The following is a 20,926-nucleotide window of genomic DNA, read 5'->3' on the forward strand; positions in this document are numbered from 1 at the left end:
AGCCACAAGTCTGTTAGTGCATTATACTCTACTCACATCCAAAGCTGCAGACACATATCAGTTAGTGCATCCTGCATTATACTCTGTTCACATCCAGAGCTGCAGACACATATTTATTAGTACATCCTGCATTGCAATCTGTTCACATCCAGAGCTGCAGACACAAATCTGTTAGTGCATCCTGCATTATACTCTATTCACATCCAAAGCTGCAGACACAAGTCTGTTAGTACATCCTGCATTATACTCTGCTCTCATCCAGAGCTGCAGACACAAGTCTGTTAGTGCATCCCGCATTATACTCTATTCACATCCAAAGCTGCAGACACGAGTCTGTTAGTGCATCCCGCATTATACTCTATTCACATCCAAAGCTGCAGACACATGTTAGTGCATCCTGCATTATAGTCTGCTCACATTCAGAGCTGCAGACACATATCAGTTAGTACATCCTGCATTATACTCTGCTCACATTCAGAGCTGCAGACACATATCAGTTAGTACATCCTGCATTATACTCTGCTCACATCCAGAGCTGCAGACACATATCAGTTAGTACATCCTGCATCATACTCTGTTCACATCCAAAGCTGCAGACACAAATCTGTTACTACAGCATGGATTATACTCTTCTCACATCCAGAGCTGCAGACACATATGTTAGTGCATCCTGCATTATAATCTGCTCACATCCAGAGCTGCAGACACAAATCTGCTAGTACATCATGCATTATACTTGGCTAACACCCAAAGCTGCAGAAACATCTGTTAGTACAGCATGCATTATACTCTGCTCACACCCAAAGCTGCAGAAACATCGGTTAGTACAGCATGCATTATATTCTATTCACATCTAGGCTCCAATCACATCCAGAGCTGCAGCCATCCAGTCACTAAGCCCCCTTCCCCCGCCTGTTCAGGGCCCCTGACACAAAGCATCCTGGGACCCGGACCTGCTGGACTCTACCACGGGGTTCAGCTAACGGTCCGCGCCGTTATCCACCATGCTGCACCTGACAGCACCGCTCTCAGGATGTGACCCAATGCGACCAATCAGATCACAGCTCTCACTCGGGGAGAGGGGTTGGGGACAGGAGCAGAGATGTGATTGGTTGCTATGGGCAGCGGATTCCCCTGGTTACTAGGAGCCGTGTCTCCTCCCCCTGCAGTCACCTGCCCGGCCGCTCCTCACATCCCGCCTCCTCCTGGGAAGCTGCAGGCGGCCGCGGCCTGAACAGAGCCGGAGCCTCGAAGCTGACAGCAGCCTCCTGTCTCCCGTCCTGCTGCTGCCCGACCCGGCAGGCACGCCCCGCCCACTTCCGGCGAGCAGCGGCAGCTTCCATCCACCAAACTACAGCTTAGCGCCAGCAGTGTACCGTGAATGGCTTCCTCTGGAAGACGAGACCATCGTTGTGGTTCCGCAGGTGCTATGTACAGGGTGCAGTTAGCTGGGGAGACAGCAGGGGGCGCTGAAGCTCTATCACCAGCAGCAGGCACTGGGATGCTGTAGGTCGGCTCAGGCCGGAACTCAAACCTTATAGGGCACCGTTCACACAGCGATAAGTTCCAGACGTCTGTGTCTAGGTGACAGGATCCTCTAATGAGGCCGCGACATCAGAGGGGCGCACAGGAGTCTATGGGCACCACATCTATACCACAGGGTGGGGTCCCGGAACTGTGCCCCCCATGAGAGCCCCCCGAAGGTGCCGCTGTTGTCCGCATAGACACTGGGTGGATGGACTAAACACATTCCAGTGTGCACCCGAGATGCCGCCTCCAGAGTGTGCCCCCCGAGATCCCGCCTCCAGAGGGTGCCCCCCGAGATCCCGCCTCCAGAGGGTGCCCCCCGAGATCCCGCCTCCAGAGCGTTCGCCCCGAGATCCCGCCTCCAGAGCGTTCGCCCCGAGATCCCGCCTCCAGAGCGTTCGCCCCGAGATCCCGCCTCCAGAGCGGTCGCCCCGAGATGCCGCCTCCAGAGCGGTCGCCCCGAGATGCCGCCTCCAGAGCGGTCGCCCCGAGATGCCGCCTCCAGAGCGGTCGCCCCGAGATGCCGCCTCCAGAGCGGTCGCCCCGAGATGCCGCCTCCAGAGCGGTCGCCCCGAGATGCCGCCTCCAGAGCGGTCGCCCCGAGATGCCGCCTCCAGAGCGGTCGCCCCGAGATGCCGCCTCCAGAGCGGTCGCCCCGAGATGCCGCCTCCAGAGCGTTCGCCCCGAGATGCCGCCTCCAGAGCGTTCGCCCCGAGATGCCGCCTCCAGAGCGTTCGCCCCGAGATGCCGCCTCCAGAGGGTTCGCCCCGAGATCCCGCCTTCAGAGCGGTCGCCCCGAGATGCCGCCTCCAGAGCGTTCGCCCCGAGATCCCGCCTTCAGAGCGGTCGCCCCGAGATGCCGCCCCCCCAGAATAGCCTTGGAAAGTGACACATCTAGAACGAGATATGGCAAAAAGCCAATGTTAGAACCTGGCGATGCTGGAGGTTTTTACGGATAGTGATCAGAGCTCCACTCTCTTACCTAACATACAGATGCTCCACAGACTTTTGTCTGTCATCACTGTTGGTTTTTGTCCCACGCTGCCATCTCCATCTTCTTTTTAACAGGACCGTTGATTGGCTTTGCTTAAAATGTTGACTATGATGAGAAGATGAAGGTGTGGACCATATGAGCAATCACCAGAACTTGAAAAGGGATGAATAGTGGGACTTCGAGAAGCTGGATGGTCCATTCATAATAAGTTTGGATAGAAGTGGATGAGGAGTTGCTAACGTGGACAGTTCTGGACGGTCAGGAAAGTGAGATGAACGCCTCCATATCTCAGAGGAGAGACCCATCTACTTGAAGTAGGACTGTGGTCACACACTCCACCTGTTCATTTACTGATGACCCCTCGTCATTGACAAGAGCGTCTGCACTGGAGCCACGAGAGAACCCACTGGAGGCATGAATGGCAATCAACTAATGGTGGCCGCATCAGAGATCACAGGAGGCTGGAGGACGCCTACATCCATGATACATAGTGCGGAGACACACAGGACCAGCACCAGGTGTCATGGTGGGGGGCATCATTAGCTGCCATGCCCATTCCCATCTGGGAACACCGAGCAGCCTTCAGGATGTCCAGGACATCATAGAACCAGTCCTACTACCTTATATGACCCAGAAGAAGTGGTGTTCCAACAAGTTATCATACTGTTGGCACTACACAGTGTGCTCATCGCGGTCTCCAGCAGCTCCCCAGCTCCATCACCAGATCTCTCCCACATGAGGAACATCTGGGACTGGATGGGGCAACGGATCTCCCAATTACAGCGGCAGACGCCAACCACCTTGTCTTATTTACACATCCAAGATGGAAGAGCTTTGAAGAGGATATCCAGCATCTGTATGACCGCCACCACAAGAGGATATCCAGCATCTGTATGACCGCCACCACAGGAGAATATCCAGCATCTGTATGACCGCCACCACAGGAGGAAATCCAGCATCTGTATGACCGCCACCACAAGAGGATATCCAGCATCTGTATGACCGCCACCACAAGAGGATATCCAGCATCTGTATGACCGCCACCACAAGAGGATATCCAGCATCTGTATGACCGCCACCACAGGAGGATATCCAGCATCTGTATGACCGCCACCACAAGAGGATATCCAGCATCTGTATGACCGCCACCACAGGAGGATATCCAGCATCTGTATGACCGCCACCACAAGAGGATATCCAGCATCTGTATGACCGCCACCACAAGAGGATATCCAGCATCTGTATGACCGCCACCACAGGAGGATATCCAGCATCTGTATGACCGCCACCACAAGAGGATATCCAGCATCTGTATGACCGCCACCACAGGAGGAAATCCAGCATCTGTATGACCGCCACCACAGGAGGATATCCACATCTGTATGACCGCCACCACAGGAGGATATCCAGCATCTGTATGACCGCCACCACAAGAGGATATCCAGCATCTGTATGACCGCCACCACAAGAGGATATCCAGCATCTGTATGACCGCCACCACAGGAGAATATCCAGCATCTGTATGACCGCCACCACAGGAGGAAATCCAGCATCTGTATGACCGCCACCACAAGAGGATATCCGGCATCTGTATGACCGCCACCACAAGAGGATATCCGGCATCTGTATGACCGCCACCACGGGAGGATATTCGGCATCTGTATGACCGCCACCACAGGAGGATATCCGGCATCTGTATGACCGCCACCACAGGAGGATATCCGGCATCTGTATGACCGCCACCACAGGAGGATATCCGGCATCTGTATGACCGCCACCACAGGAGGATATCCGGCATCTGTATGACCGCCACCACAGGAGGATATCCGGCATCTGTATGACCGCCACCACAGGAGGATATCCGGCATCTGTATGACCGCCACCACAGGAGGATATCCGGCATCTGTATGACCGCCACCACAGGAGGATATCCGGCATCTGTATGACCGCCACCACAGGAGGATATCCAGCATCTGTATGACCGCCACCACAGGAGGATATCCGGCATCTGTATGACCGCCACCATGGGAGGATATTCACATCTGTATGACCGCCACCACAGTAGGATATCCGGCATCTGTATGACCGCCACCACAGGAGGATATCCGGCATCTGTATGACCGCTAGCCCTGCAGTCTGCCAGTACTGGATGCTATACACCTGTGGTAATAATCAAAAAACACTAAATGGTGCCAATAAAAACTGCAGCTTGTTCCACATAAAATAAGCCCTCCCGCAGCAGTCAACAACAACAAAAAAAGTTATGGCTCTTAAAAACCATGTCAGAAAATTCCATGTTAGAAAATCCAGATGCCGCTCCTTCCCTTCCGACCCCTGGCGTGTCCCCAAACTGCAGTTTACAACCACACGTGGGGTGTTACTTTATTCAGGAGAAAATGGGTAGAAAATTGTAGGGGGGACATTCTCCTGTTATCTCTTGTGAAGAAGAAAGTTTGGGCCTAAAACACAATTTTATTGTAAAAAAAAAAAATTTCTTTTTCGCAGCCAAGTATTATAAATTCTATGAAACGCCTGTTTGGTCAAGTGCTCCCTAAGACCCTTAAATAATCCCTCGGGGGTGTAGTTAGCAAAATGTGGTAACTTTTTGGGGGTTTTGTGAGGGAACCTCAGGGTCTCTTCAAATGCGACATGGCGCCTAAAGCCCATTCCAGCAAAGTCTGCCTTACAAAACCCATCTATCGCTCCTTCCCTTCTGCGCCCTGCAGTGTGCCCGTACCGCAGCTTACCACCGTATATGGGGGGTTTATCTAAACGGCAGAGTCAGGGTAATAAATAGTGAGGTTTGTTTTGTTGTTAACCCTTGATGTGTTACAGGAAAAATAGATAAAAATGAAAAATCTGCAAAAATAAGTAAAATATTGAAATTTCAACAACATTTTGCTTTAATTCCTGTGGAAAGGGTTGACAACATTTTTAAAACCAGTTTTGAATAATTTGAGGGGTGTAGTTTCTAAAATCGGGATCATTTATGGGTGGTTTCTACTATGTGAGCCCCTCAAAAGTGACTTCAGAACTGAATTGGTCCTTTAAAAAATGTATTTTGGATATTTTCTCGGAAATTTCAAAAATTGCTTCTAAAATTCTAAAGTTCCTAAAAAAATAAAATAACCTTACCAAAATGATGCCGACATAAAGTAGACAAATGGGGGATGTTAACTAATAAGTATTTTGTGAGGCGTCACTGTCTGTCGTAAAAGCAGAGATTCAAATTTAGAAAAGTGATTTTTTTTTAAATTTCTGTAAATTAGATTTAAATAAATAAGTAAAAAATATTAACCTAAGTTTACCAGTAACATGAAGTACAATGTGTCACGAGAAAACAGTCTCAGAATGGTTGGATAAGTAAAAGTGTTCCAAAAAGTTATTACCTCATAAAGAGACACATGTCAAAATGGCCTGGGCAAGAAGGGGGTAAACGTCCCTGTCAGGAGGGGGGTAAACACCCCCGGTCTGGAAGGGGTAAAGTTTGTGGGGGGAACGTGAAAAAATGAGGAAAGTTCAAGGGGTGTGAAGACTTTTTCATGCACTATATGTGGTATATATAGTAGGGTATATCAGCAGTATCCCCGTCACAAGCTCTTTGGCCGTGTTCACACGGTGGTTCTGACCTCTGGATTTCTGACACAGGTCCACACCTGGAATCTGCCTCAGGAACGGATACAGTCCTGATCAAAAGTTTAAGACCACTTGAAAAATGGCAAAAAATCCTATTTAGCATGGCTGGATCTGAACAAGGTTCCAAGTAGAGCTTCAACATGCAACAAGAAGAGATGGGAGTGAGACAGAACATTTTTTGAGCATTCAATTTAATGAAAACAACGAATAAACTGAAACAGGATGTTTTTCAGCTGATCCAAAGTTTAGGACCACCTGCCTTTAAAAGGCCAAATCTCACAGCCGCCATCGGTGCTGAGGGGGGACGCAGTAAGACAGTCATTTGGAATTTCTTAAATGATCCTGAGGGTTATGGAACAAAAAAGTCAAGTGGAAGACCCAAAAAAATGTCCTCAGCACTGAGCCGGAGGATCCAATTGGCTGTCCGTCAACACACTGGACAATCCTCGACCCAAATTAAGGGCCTTACTGGTGCTGACTGCAGCCCCATAACCATCAGACGGCATCTGAAACTGAAGGGCTTCAAAAACAAAAAACGTCTTCAAAGACCTCGTCTCCTTGAACGCCACAGAACTGCTCGTTTGGACTTTGCAAGAGAGAAACATGGGACATTCAAAAGGTGGAAGAAAGTTTTATTCTCTGATGAGAAAAAATGTAACCTTGATGGTCCTGATGGTTTCCGACGTTACTGGCAGGACAAGCAGATCCCACCTGAGATGTTTTCTACGCGCCACAGTGGAGGGGGCGCCATAATGGTCTGGGGGGCTTTTTCCTTCAGTGGAACAATGGAGCTTCAGGAAGTGCAGGGGCGTCAAACGGCCGCTGGCTATGTCCAGATGTTGCAGAGAGCATTCGTCATGACTGAGGGCCCTCATCTGTGTGGTAACAGGACAACGCTACAGGACACAATGCCCGCAGGACAAGGGACTTCTTCCAGGAGAATAACATCACTCTTTTGGCCCATCCTGCGTGTTCCCCTGATCTAAATCCCATTGAGAACCTTTGGGGATGGATGGCAAGGGAAGTTTACAACAATAGACAACAGTTCCAGACAGTAGATGGCCTTCGTGCGGCCGTCTTCACCACTTGGGGAAATGTTCCCACTCACCTCATGGAAACGCTTGCATCAAGCATGCCGAAACAACAACGGCGGAGCTACTCATTACTGAGCTCATGTTTGGAGGTTGGATTTCTGTTTTGAGGGGTTTAGTTTTTTTTTGGAGGTGTGGGCCTAAACTTTTGATCAGCTGAAAAACAGCCTGTTTCAGTTTATTCGTTTTCATTAAATTGAATGCTCAAAAAATGTTGTCTCACTCCCATCTCTTCTTGTTGCATGTTGAAGCTCCGCTTGGAACCTTGTTAGGATCCAGCCATGGATAAATAGGATTTTTTGCCAAGTGGTCTTAAACTTTTGATCAGGACTGTATGTCAGTCCTTCGTTTCCACAGTGGCAGTGATTGGCTGCGCAGTTACTGGACTTTTTTGTGTGTAGGGACTGGACCAGGAAATGGAGGTGCAGGAAGTGCTGGATCGGTGGCAGGCATGTGGAGTAATCTTCTACTTTTTAACCCATTTCTCTCCAGACAACCCTAAGGCTTAGCCACTACGTATCACCACAGGCTAGCCTGCCCCGTACGCTTCACCTGTGGCCTCTCCTGCCTCGTCCCCCTACAGGGCTGGTTACAGCAGACAAACCCTTAAGGGGGGCCATAGTAAGTGATTACATATGACTTACTGTAAAATGGGGGTTTGACCACTGGGACCCTCCATTCACATGATGGGAGTGAATAGTTAAAGGGGCGCTCCGATCTGAGAACTTTCTGGCTACATTGTCCGGTAAAGGAGGATCCCACCTCTGGGTCCTGAAATTCCACATACGGCTCAGGTGTATTTCAGAGGTCTGGTGGGCGGATGAAGGAGGGTAACGGGGCAGGAGAGGTGGGGTTCGGGTGGTATATCAGTCGGGCTGGGGGGTGGATACACGCCATTTTCCATCTGTCTGTGCATCCATTTTCTCTATCTGTTTTAATGGCTGTTAAAAACTGATTTAGTATTTTTTTTAACCCCTACCCCTGCAGTGCTCCCAGTATAAATAATGGCCTCTACAGTGGCCCCAGTATAAATAATGGCCTCCAGTGGCCCCAGTATAAATTATGCTCCCCTCTATAGAGCCGACAAAAAACACTCCCCTCAGCACAGGCACATGCAGGGACACTCGCTCTGCCCTGGGTGCTGCAGGACCTGCGAGCGCTCTTCCCTGGATGCTGCAGGACCTGCGAGCGCTCTTCCCTGGATGCTGCAGGACCTGCGGGCGCTCTTCCCTGGATGCTGCAGGACCTCTGAGCGCTCTTCCCTGGATGCTGCAGGACCTGCGCTCCCTTTTCCCTGCATGCTGCAAGCACCTGCGCTCCCTCTTACCTCGATCCTGCAGGACCTGCGCTCCCTCTTACCTCGGTGCTGCAGGACCTCCGCTCCCTCTTACCTGGATGCTGCAGGACCTGTGAGCGCTCTTCCCTGGATGCTGCAGGACCTGCACTCCCTCTTCCCTGCATGCTGCAAGCACCTGCACTTCCTCTTACCTCGATGCTGCAGGACCTGCACTCCCTCTTCCCTGGGTGCTGCAGGACCTGCGCTCCCTCTTACCTCGGTGCTGCAGGACCTCCGCTCCCTCTTCCCTGGATGCTGCAGGACCTGCGCTCCCTTTTCCCTGCATGCTGCAAGCACCTGCGCTCCCTCTTACCTCGATCCTGCAGGACCTGCGCTCCCTCTTACCTCGGTGCTGCAGGACCTCCGCTCCCTCTTACCTGGATGCTGCAGGACCTGTGAGCGCTCTTCCCTGGATGCTGCAGGACCTGCGCTCCCTCTTCCCTGCATGCTGCAAGCACCTGCGCTTCCTCTTACCTCGATGCTGCAGGACCTGCGCTCCCTCTTCCCTGGGTGCTGCAGGACCTGCGCTCCCTCTTCCCTGGGTGCTGCAGGACCTGCGCTCCCTCTTCCCTGGGTGCTGCAGGACCTGCGCTCCCTCTTCCCTGGGTGCTGCAGGACCTGCGCTCCCTCTTCCCTGGGTGCTGCAGGACCTGCGCTCCCTCTTCCCTGGTTGCTGCAGGACCTGCGCTCCCTCTTCCCTGGGTGCTGCAGGACCTGCGCTTCCTCTTCCCTGGGTGCTGCAGGACCTGCGCTCCCTGTTTCCTGAGTGCTGCAGGACCTGCTCTCCCTCTTCCCTGGGTGCTGCAGGACCTGCTCTCCCTCTTCCCTGGGTGCTGCAGGACCTGCGCTCCCATGTGAGGTCACCACGCTGACATTGTCAGGTCCTGATGCCTCCGCCAGTGAGCAGCGAGTGTCCTCTCACGTTCTAGTGGTTGGGATTTGTTTTTCTTTTACCCCAGCATACCCATTTTTAGTGGACGTTAGACGAGGGTGCTCCTGTCTGAACAGCTGTTACAAACAGTCACAGGGGGATCCGTCAGGCAGTGAAAACAGACAAAAATAAGACGTCCTATTGGCTGCTATAAAAAATTTAAATAAAAACCTCCATGTGAGCAGCCCCACAGACTAGAATTGGTTCCGGAAACAGCAGTGTGAACAGCCACATAGACTGCAATGGTTCTAAAAAAAATGTTTTTCACATAGGCTTGAATTGGGCCAGAGCCAGCACAATTTTTGGGCAGATGCGGTCCCAGTAACGTATCAGCTGGAGCGCCCGGCCACAGGTGGTCCACCGACATTGAAGTCTGGGCTGTGGCTTCCCCTATATCCATATGTAGAGTCACTAATTACAGCCTCGTCCCCCAAATCTTGTGTTCTGGGGTATTCTTTCTGGAGGTCATCACGTGCGCTCCTCCCAGCAGTGAAGACCCCAACTACAGTCCAAGGCACAACCATCCGTGGTGGTCTTCTACTTTTACTGCTGCTATCTCCCACAATGCACTGCTCCCCAATAACAGAGAGTGACTGCAGCTCTGGGTGTGACTGGAGCAGACATTATGTTCCTTAAAAGAGGTACAAGGTAAATTAGGGTTACACGGTGCTATTTGGAGAAGGGGGGGGGGGGGTCTCAAGATCCCGCAGACTTAGTTTGGTGTGATTGGGGCTGCTGCTGACCCCAGTCAGAGCTATAGTAGCAGCCCCCCCACTAACGCCATTCTGCTCACCTACCTCAGCACTCCAGGTCCCAGCAGCTTGGACACACTTACTCTTCTGCCTTCCTGGCGGTCACTCCATGCGGCCTGCTCCTTGTCTGCCCGCAGGGCGCACACAATTCCTCCAACTCTTACAGTGCGTCTGCCACTTGGCGGTATTGTAGGAGGGTGCCTGCTGTTAAACATTTGTCTGCCCATGTACTGACTTCTGCCTGTTTTCTGGATTTGACCCTCCCCATCGCCAGAGTGACCCTGAGCAGCCTGTCCATCGGATTGCACGTACTCTGCCCGCCCTGGTAATCAGGTCTCATGAACTCTGACTGCCCTGACTTCAGCCTGTTACTGACTAAGTTTGCCATCACTTGAACAGAGACTACTCCAGGAGGTAGTCGCCTGGTGATTCCCCTGCACCAAAGTTCAGATCCCTGTACAGGGGTTAAAGGGTGAAAACCAGGTGAAGTCAAATGAGACACAGCGGATTCACATCTGCTTCTAGGATCTCCTCAAATCATTGTGGAGAGGGATTCTTTACTGCCCCCTAAACCAGGAAATGGGCAGAAATTGCAGACCCCACTCACTCTTTCTATTCCGCCTGCTAAAGCTGAGTGCCAACCAGAATGGCCTCCATTACCGCATTCCCAGGGTGGCCTCGGCTCTTCCAGGCTCCTGATTGGTGGACCTACATAAGTTGGGGTCTCCAGGGTTAGGGGAATGACCCCCCCCGTGGTGACAGGATGCCGGCGCTCAGGTCATTTATTGGGAACAACCATTTTATTAAATAAAGTCAAAACTTGAAACTAAGACTAGAGTCCAGGGTGAGGACGTCACAGCAGGGGTGGAGGCCCACCATCCCCTTCCCCCAGCCCTCCAGGGGCTGCTGCCTCTTTGCTCTGAGAGTCCTGTTGGTGACCTTGCTCGTGTCGCATCCGGGCGGACCGAGAGCAGAAGCTGCGCCCACAGACTTGGCAGCTGAAGGGTCGTTCCCCGGTGTGTGTCCGCAGGTGGTTGATGAGGCTGGGCTTCTGGGAGAAGCATCGTAGGCACACGTCACACTGGTACGGCTGCTCCCCGGTGTGGATCCTCTGGTGGCGGAGCAGGACGGAGCTGCACTTGAAGCTCTTGTTGCACTGCGGACAGGTGAAGGGTCGCTCGCCACTATGTGTCCTCTGATGCCTCACCAGAGAGAAGTTGCAGGCGAACGTCTGACCACACTCGCGGCACATGAACGTACCGTCTCCTTTGTGGCTCCTCAGGTGCCTCCTGAGGTCTTTAGAGCAGGAGAAGTTCAGGTGACAGATGCCACACTTGTGGAATTGCTGGCCGGGAGTGATGGACGTGACTGGCTCTGGGAAGACGATCCCCGGCTGCTGGCTGCAGTGCGAGTTCCGGTGACGGAGGAGAGATGAGCGGTGACCAAAGCTTTTCCCACAGTCGGAGCAGACGTAGCAGGGGTTCTCCGCGTGCAGCTTTTGGTGTTCTCTGAGGAGCAAGTCAGAAGGGAAGAACTTACCGCAGTCCGGACACATACAATTGCTGCACCCTTCCCGCTCCACCTGTGGCTTCTCCTCCTCACCACAGGCTTCCTTCCTAACATCTCCAGGATTCCTGTCATTTTCCGCTTCTCTCCTGTGTTCCCTGCGCTGTTCCTGTGCCGCGGAGTCTCCTCTACTCGGGGAACGCTGCGCATCTCGTTCCTCGTATACAGGCTCCTGTTTGACAGAATGTTTCTCCTTCTCTCGTCGGGCGCTTCTTGTCGAAATTTTCTCTGAATCAAAAAACAAAAACAAAAAAAATACACAGAGGATGAGACCACCCGAATCACATCACCAGAAGCATTGTGTACTGACACTAATTCACCAGGTAAGTAAAGCCCCCCGGGCAGAGGGGACGCTACACAGCCCCCCGGGGAGAGGGGACGCTACACAGCCCCCCCCCGGGGAGAGGGGACGCTACACAGCCCCCCCCCCCCCCCGGGGAGAGGGGACGCTACACAGCCCCCCCCCCCCCCCGGGGAGAGGGGACGCTACACAGCCCCCCCCGGGGAGAGGGGACGCTACACAGCCCCCCCCCGGGCAGAGGGGACGCTACACAGCCCCCCCCCCCCCCCCGGGGAGAGGGGACGCTACACAGCCCCCCCCCCCCCCCCCGGGGAGAGGGGACGCTACACAGCCCCCCCCCGGGGAGAGGGGACGCTACACAGCCCCCCCCCCCCGGGGAGCAGGGGACGCTACACAGCCCCCCGGGCAGAGGGGACGCTACACAGCCCCCCGGGCAGAGGGGACGCTACAGGGAACATGGATTGTTTGAAGCCATTAGGTCACCAGGGATATTATAAATATAACAGATCACAAAGAATGCTATAACCACCCCCAGGGCACCAGGGACTCTACAAACCAGAAATGGTGTTGAACCACTAGGCTGCCGGCCCACATTACTAGCACAGGGACTATAACCCACCAGGTCAGATGGAACCGTCCAAAGCCATCACTGGAGTGTAATGAAATAGATCACAATGAATATATCAAACCCACTGGGGCAATACTATAAAAGAACTGTCCCACCAGGGACAATATAAACCAGTACGATACCCAGGATATCATTAACGAATATATCACTAAGGATTTCAAACTACTGGGACGTTATAAAACCCCTAGGACACCAGAAATCTAACAGAGCTCTAAGAACGCTATAAAACCACCAGGACACCAGGGACAGTAGAAATGAGACGACAGTAAGAACGTTATAAACCCACTAGGACACCAGGGACACTAGAAATGGGACGACACCAATAATGCTATAAACCCACTAGGACACCAGGGACATTAGAAATGGGACGGCACCAATAATGCTATAAACCCACAAGGACACCAGGGACACTAGAAATATAACAGAATTAATAATGCTATAAACCCACTAGGACACCTGGGATAATATAAGCCTGACATCTCCAGGGAAAGCTTTCATGACCCATAGGCGACGGTGTTATATATCTCGGTGTATGGCGGGTCGTCAGTCTTGCGCGGCTCTCACCTTGTCCACCTGGCATGTGATTTTGTTCATGGCGCATCAGTGCAGACCTGGAGCAGAAGCTTCGCCCACAGATCCAGCAGCTGAAGGGTCGTTCCCCGGTGTGTGTCCTCAGATGGATGATGAGGCTGGTCTTCTGAGAGAAGCCCTTGGTGCACACCTCACACTGATACGGCTGATCTGCAGAGTGGATCCTCTGGTGGCGGAGCAGGACGGAGCTGCACTTGAAGCTCTTGTTGCACTGCGGACAGGTGAAGGGTCGCTCCCCGGTGTGCGTCCTCTGGTGCCGGACCAGGTAGAAGTTACTGGTGAAGGAGCGGCCGCACTGGCGACACATGTAGCGCTGATCCCCACCGTGACTCTTCAGGTGCCTCTTCATCTCGCCGGGGTCCATGCAGGTCACCTGACAGATGCCACATTTGTAGTCCGGCCGAGAGCCCAGTGCACAGTTATTGGAGATCTCTCGGATCTTGGAGTTGCAGAGCAGATTCCTGTGCTGTGCGAGCAACGAGCGAGCCGCCAAGTCTGTCTCCAGGGACCGCTGACCCTGACTGCGGCCATTCATCTCCTTCCCATCAGTGATGGCATCAGGTCTCCTGTCCGCACCTTCTCCATGAGGATTCACAGTCGGGGTCCTCTCTTGTGAGGAGTCCACTCTCGCCGTGTCCGCGGAGCTCCTCTGAACAGGTTCACGACTCGATGCCTTCCCTTTTTTCTCCCCTGAGATAGACAAACACAATAGCGCACTGTTACTGCGGAAAGTGGCGCCAAACGTAGCGCGCTGCCGCCCCTCCCCAGCTCCATTATAAAGCACACAATACAGGACCCCCGCTACATGCAGATCAGCCGACATCCCTTACTCTGCACCCACCTCTCCAGTTCTTCATGATGTCATGGCGGCTGCGCTGGTGCCGTAACATGGCCGAGCGGGAATAAAAAGCTCTGCCGCAGACAAAGCAATTGTACGGCCGTTCACCGGTGTGTGTCCTGATGTGGATGACCAGGCTCGCCCTCTGGGAGAATCCTCGCCAGCAGAGCTTGCACTTAAAGGGCTGCTCTCCCGTGTGCGTCCTCTGGTGCCTCACTAAGAAGTAGTTACAGTTGAAGTCACGGCCGCAGTCCTGGCACGTGTAGCGCCCCCCGTCGTCACCCATGTGACTGGTCAGGTGCTTCTTTAGCTCGCTCAGGTGCTGGAACTTCTGGGCGCAGATGCCGCATTTCTGGGCGAGCTCCGAGGTGTCGGTGAGGGCCTGACTGAGGCTGGGGGTCTTCTTTGTCCCCAGAATACGGCAGCGAGACCTCTGGTGTCGGACAAGGGTGGAGCGGTAACTGAAGCTCTTGCCGCATTCGGTGCAGGGGAAGGGTCGGCCTGCAGCGTGCGTCTTCTGGTGCGCAGAGAGCTGTGCTGGCGATGTAAAGATCTTGCCGCAGTCCGCGCAGATGATTCCGCTCTTAGCGTTATTTGGTAATGACATCTTAGAGTCAGAATCCACGGGATCTCCGGGAACATCTTCAAGTTTTACAAGACTCTGTGCAGATGGAGACTTCTCTGCAGGAAAGAAGACTGATCACTGACAAATCCAAGACTCCAGACACTTCCAGAGCTGCACTCGAAATTCTGCAACTACAGAGCAGCATTTACAATTCTGCTGCTACGTCACGTTTTATACACCACTCCTATCCAGAGCTGCGGTCACAATTCTACTGTTACATCACATCTTATACTCAAGTCACCTCCAGAGCTGAAGTCACTATTCTGCCGCTACGTCATAAATCTGTCAGGATTCCTCAATGATAAATTATACGCCGGTTAGTCCGACTTAAGTCTGAGTTCACATGATGCAGATTTTAGACAACGGTCTGATAATGGTAACAAAACCGCCACATGTGAACACGTCTTTACACAGCCTATTCATGCAGTTACAGAGCGGGCGCCGGGGCGGAAAATGGGCAGTGGGGGGAGACGGGAAGCTTACCGTCAGCCACTCTGCCATCCTCAACCGGCAGCTTTCCTTGCATTTTCCCAGCGTCCATCTGCTGCTCCAACCAGTGTGGGCTCTTCTCATCTGAGGGCGAGCGGTCCACCGGGGACGTCTTCATCTCCCACTCGTCACTGAGCTCGTCATCAGGATCCTCGACTGAATACACAAGACACAGAAGTCACAACCCACACACCGATCAGCGATACAGGTCTACAGGTCAGACGCCGATCAGTGACGTGTGTCTACAGGTCAGACGCCGATCAGTGACGTGTGTCTACAGGTCAGACGCCGATCAGTGATACAGGTCTACAGGTCAGACGCCGATCAGCGACGCGTGTCTACAGATCAGACGCCGATCAGTGAAGTGTGTCTACAGGTCAGACGCCGATCAGTGACGTGTGTCTACAGGTCAGACGCCGATCAGTGCCGTGTATCTACAGGTCAGACGCCGATCAGTGACGTGTGTCTAGAGGTCAGACGCCGATCAGTGACGTGTGTCTACAGGTCAGACGCCGATCAGTGATACAGGACTACAGGTCAGACGCCGATCAGTGACGTGTGTCTACAGGTCAGACGCCGATCAGTGACGCGTGTCTACAGGTCAGACGCCGATCAGTGACGCGTGTCTACAGGTCAGACGCCGATCAGTGACGTGTGTCTACAGGTCAGACGCCGATCAGTGATACAGGACTACAGGTCAGACGCCGATCAGTGATGTGTCTACAGGTCAGATACTGATAGGATGAAGCTGATGAGTGATGTGTCTACAGGTCAGATACTGATAGGATGAAGCTGATGAGTGATGTGTCTATAGGTCAGATACTGATAGGATGAAGCTGATGAGTGATGTGTCTATAGGTCAGATACTGATAGGATGAAGCTGATGAGTGATGTATCTATAGGTCAGATACTGATAGGATGAAGCTGATGAGTGACGTGTCTATAGGTCAGATACTGATAGGATGAAGCTGATGAGTGATGTGTCTACAGGTCAGATACTGATAGGATGAAGCTGATGAGTGACGTGTCTATAGCTCAGATACTGATAGGATGAGGCTGATGAGTGATGTGTCTATAGCTCAGATACTGATAGGATGAAGCTGATGAGTGATGTGTCTACAGGTCAGATACTGATAGGATGAAGCTGATGAGTGATGTGTCTACAGGTCAGATACTGATAGGATGAAGCTGATGAGTGATGTGTCTATAGGTCAGATACTGATAGGATGAAGCTGATGAGTGACGTGTCTATAGCTCAGATACTGATAGGATGAGGCTGATGAGTGATGTGTCTATAGCTCAGATACTGATAGGATGAGGCTGATGAGTGATGTGTCTATAGGTCAGATACTGATAGGATGAGGCTGATAAGCGACAGGAAGGCCCCAAGTAGGTCCTGTACATGCGAATGTAAGAGCGCTCAATATGCTTGGCCCGACGACAGTGGGATTGGCGTTTCCTGTGGGGTCCTTGGTTATATCTGTCACTATTGACCCTCCTCTAGCTGCCCAAACACATGAGATGAGAACCTCCCTGCACAACTGCTGACTACACCAGTCAGCCTCCCAGTATACACCAGTCAGCCTCCCAGTATACACCAGTCAGAATAGTGAGCGGTGTTCTCTCCTTATTCCTAAATCAATAACAAGAGAGTGACCCCAGGGTCTTCTTTATTACAGTGAATCAGCAGTCCGGCCCTGGTCACTGTCACACCCCTCCCCTGATAGAACACACAGCTTTACCCAGTGCAGAGGCTGCTGTGATCACAGGATTTATTAGCTAGTCCCTGCCTGGGTAATACATTCAAGATATTTTCTTCTGCTGCCAAACATTTTCAGCAGAGAGGAAGTAAAGAGCGGCAAAAATCCAAGCCTCCTCCTCTGACAGGTGAGGTCCGGTTTTAGTAAGAAACATCTTTACAGATCCTATGGGAAATTCAAAGTCCTTAAACGACCTCGACCCCTAACCCAAACTGTATCCTGTGCCCTTCCTCCTTCACAAGCATCTTGACCCCTCCTCATGAGAATCTTCACCTCTCCCTCCTCCGGGGGGGCTCTGATCAAACCCTCCACCGGATGGGGGGGGGGCTCTGATCAAACCCTCCTCCGGGGAGGGGGGGGGGGGGGGATGCTCTAATCAAACCCTCCTCGGGGGGGGGGGCTCTGATCAAGCCTTCCTCCGGGGGGGGGGGGAGGGGGGCTCTAATCAAACCCTCCTCCGGGGGGGATGGGGCTCTGATCAAACCCTCCTCCGAATGGGGGGGGGGCTCTGATCAAACCCTCCTCCGGGAAGGGGGGGGGGGAGGCTCTGATCAAACCCTCCTCGGGGGGGGGCTCTGATCAAACCCTCCTCCGGGGGGGGGGGGGGCTCTGATCAAACCCTCCTCGGGGGGGGGGGGCTCTGATCAAACCCTCCTCCGGGGGGGGGGGGGGGGGGGGCTCTGATCAAACCCTCCTCGGGGGGGGGGGGGGCTCTGATCAAACCCTCCTCGGGGGGGGGGGGGCTCTGATCAAACCCTCCTCGGGGGGGGGGGCTCTGATCAAACCCTCCTCGGGGGGGGGGCTCTGATCAAACCCTCCTCGGGGGGGGGGGCTCTGATCAAACCCTCCTCGGGGGGGGGGGGCTCTGATCAAACCCTCCTCGGGGGGGGGGGGCTCTGATCAAACCCTCCTCGGGGGGGGGGGGCTCTGATCAAACCCTCCTCCGGGGGGGGGGGGGCTCTGATCAGACCCTCCTCATGAGATTCTGATCCCACTGTCCTCATGAGACTCCTGGCCTCTCCCCCACCACATATTTTACCTATGATCCTGTTGATGTCCTTCTCCTCCTTCACATCCTCCATCATGTCGGAGTCTTCTGGCTGCTCCTCCCCCCTCTCATCATTGTTGTTCTCGTTTTCAGAACTGGACGGATCCTCGAGTTCATCAGAAGAGATGTCCATGATCTTCAGCTTGATAAAATCCTCGTCATCCTCGTCCATGGAGTCAGAACCTGCGGCAGGAGAACATTAGATTAGCCTGTGGTCACCTCTGTTACAGTTTGATGATGTCATCGGCGGCTCGCACCTTCCTCAGATTCTTCCTCTTGGTGACTTTGCTCGTGCTCGATCAGGTCAGACTTGGAGCAGAACCTGCGCTCACAGGAGGAGCAGGTGTAGGGGGTCTCTCCGGCGTGTGTCCTCAGGTGGCTGATGAGACTGCTCTTCAGGGAGAAGCCCTTGGTGCACACGTCGCACTGGTATGGCGGCGGCTGCTCCTCGGAGTGCGACCTCTGGTGGCGGACAAGGGCTGCCTTGGACTTGAAGCCCTTGTTGCACTGCGGACAGCTGAAGGGTCGCTCGGCGCTGTGCGTCCTCTGGTGGCGGACCAGTGCGACGTTACTGGTGAAGGTGAGGCCGCACTGGCAGCACATGTAGCGCTCCTCCTCGCCATGGCTCCGGGCGTGCCTGCGCAGCTGGCTGGCGCTCTCATAGCTTTTCTGGCACACGGTGCACTGATGTGCACTGCTGAAGGCCTCCGGTGCACTGCCGGACTTACGGCAAAGGCTCTGGTGGCGCGTCAGGGTGGAGCGCTGACTGAAGCTCTTCCCACAGTCTGGACAACTAAACGCGTCGCCCTCCGCCTGCATCCTGGTGGCGTCCGCCGGTCAAAGGGGGGGCATGAGGAGCCGTCCCAGCGACGTGGACATCTGAGGAGAGGAAAGAGGCAACAATGCAGATAAGAGGCGCCATATACGGTAACCTATAACACCGCGATGGGGGCAGTCACATGATCAAAGAGCCAGCCGCCATATTTACTATGTATTGCTGCACATGCTAATAAGACCAGCAGCAACAACCAATCAGAAGACAGCTTTCATTATTCCATTACAGCCCTCAGAATGACAGCATTTACCTGATTGGTTCCTAGGTAGAGCCCCGCCCATAAATTCCACAGACAAAACCATTTGTGCTTGAAGGAGTAGGGGAGACCATGACGTCAGCGGGTGTATACTGCACTACAATAGTGTCACCCGGTACAGACCACTCCATAGAGACCCCCATCGCTACCCCTGCCTATCACGCTGCTCCGCCCGGAGCCACACAAATCATCACCCCACCCACAGCACTACACAGGCGAGAAACGCTCCCTTTCAGCTCCGAACGGGTTAACACCGCTCCTCACCTCACGGTCGCACCGAGCTTTCATGATACAGAAGCATCTTGATGACGTAACAGTCATGTGACCAAAGGAGTGAGTCCTCCCACTACTACGTTCACGCCCATAGTCTGTGATTGATCAGAGGACCACGTGACTGTGGAGTGTGGAGTCTTCCACTGGGACCAGGAAAGGGGGGGGGTCTGTGAGGGGCAGTATACTGTATACAGTGATGAGGCGGTGTGTACAGTGTACTATAGTGCAGTACAGCAGTGCTGTGTACAGATCAGGGGGTCTGTGAGGGGCAGTATACTGTATACAGTGATGAGGCGGGTTGTACAGTGTACTATAGTGCAGTACAGCAGTGATGTGTACAGATCAGGGGGTCTGTGAGGGGCAGTATACTGTATACAGTGATGAGGCGGTGTGTACAGTGTACTATAGTGCAGTACAGCAGTGATGTGTACAGATCAGGGGTCTGTGAGGGGCAGTATACTGTATACAGTGATGAGGCGGTGTGTACAGTGTACTATAGTGGAGTACAGCAGTGATGTGTACAGATCAGGGGTCTGTGAGGGGCAGTATACTGTATACAGTGATGAGGCGGTGTGTACAGTGTACTATAGTGCAGTACAGCAGTGATGTGTACAGATCAGGGGTCTGTGAGGGGCAGTATACTGTATACAGTGATGAGGCGGTGTGTACAGTGTACTATAGTGCAGTACAGCAGTGATGTGTACAGATCAGGGGGTCTGTGAGGGGCAGTATACTGTATACAGTGATGAGGCGGTGTGTACAGTGTACTATAGTGCAGTACAGCAGTGATGTGTACAGATCAGGGGTCTGTGAGGGGCAGTATACTGTATACAGTGATGAGGCGGTGTGTACAGTGTACTATAGTGCAGTACAGCAGTGCTGTGTACAGATCAGGGGTCTGTGAGGGGCAGTATACTGTATACAGTGATGAGGCGGTGTGTACAGTGTACTATAGTGCAGTACAGCAGTGATGTGTACAGATCAGGGGTCTGTGAGGGGCGTATACTGTATACAGTGATGAGGCGGTGTGTACAGTGTACTATAGTGCAGTACAGCAGTGCTGTGTGTACAGATCAGGGGGTCTGTGAGGGGCAGTTACTGTATACAGTGATGAGGCGGTGTGTACAGTGTACGATGCAGTACAGCATGATGTGTACAGATCAGGGGGTCTGTGAGGGGCAGTATACTGTATACAGTGATGAGGCGGTTGTGTACAGTGTACTATAGGCAGTACAGCAGTGATGTGTACAGATCAGGGGGTCTGTGAGGGGCAGTATACTGTAGACAGTGAGAGGCGGTGTGTACAGTGTACTATAGTGCAGTACAGCAGTGATGTGTACAGATCAGGGGTCTGTGAGGGGCAGTACACTGTATACAGTGATGAGGCGGTGTGTACAGTGTACTATAGTGCAGTACAGCAGTGATGTGTACAGATCAGGGGTCTGTGAG

At 53.1% G+C, this 20,926-nt stretch overlaps 1 protein-coding gene across 1 annotated transcript in view; it reads right to left on the reverse strand.

The window, feature by feature from the left end:
• Positions 1-19,548, reverse strand: part of LOC122931320 — a 66,153-nt gene extending 46,605 nt beyond the window's left edge. The window contains exons 1-10 of the mRNA XM_044285385.1: positions 19,469-19,548; positions 18,371-18,992; positions 18,105-18,296; positions 15,300-15,461; positions 14,195-14,872; positions 13,327-14,043; positions 11,125-12,061; positions 2,510-2,626; positions 1,859-2,421; positions 1,174-1,336 (exon numbers count right to left, since the gene is read on the reverse strand). Coding sequence (XP_044141320.1) covers positions 1,174-1,336; positions 1,859-2,421; positions 2,510-2,626; positions 11,125-12,061; positions 13,327-14,043; positions 14,195-14,872; positions 15,300-15,461; positions 18,105-18,296; positions 18,371-18,932 — 4,091 coding nt within the window. The 5' untranslated portion in view covers positions 18,933-18,992; positions 19,469-19,548. The remainder of the gene's footprint in view (positions 1-1,173; positions 1,337-1,858; positions 2,422-2,509; positions 2,627-11,124; positions 12,062-13,326; positions 14,044-14,194; positions 14,873-15,299; positions 15,462-18,104; positions 18,297-18,370; positions 18,993-19,468) is intronic.
• Between the last annotated feature and the right edge of the window lie 1,378 nt (positions 19,549-20,926).

The sequence above is a fragment of the Bufo gargarizans genome, chromosome 3, assembly GCF_014858855.1.
Source record: "Bufo gargarizans isolate SCDJY-AF-19 chromosome 3, ASM1485885v1, whole genome shotgun sequence".
Taxonomy (NCBI): domain Eukaryota; kingdom Metazoa; phylum Chordata; class Amphibia; order Anura; family Bufonidae; genus Bufo; species Bufo gargarizans.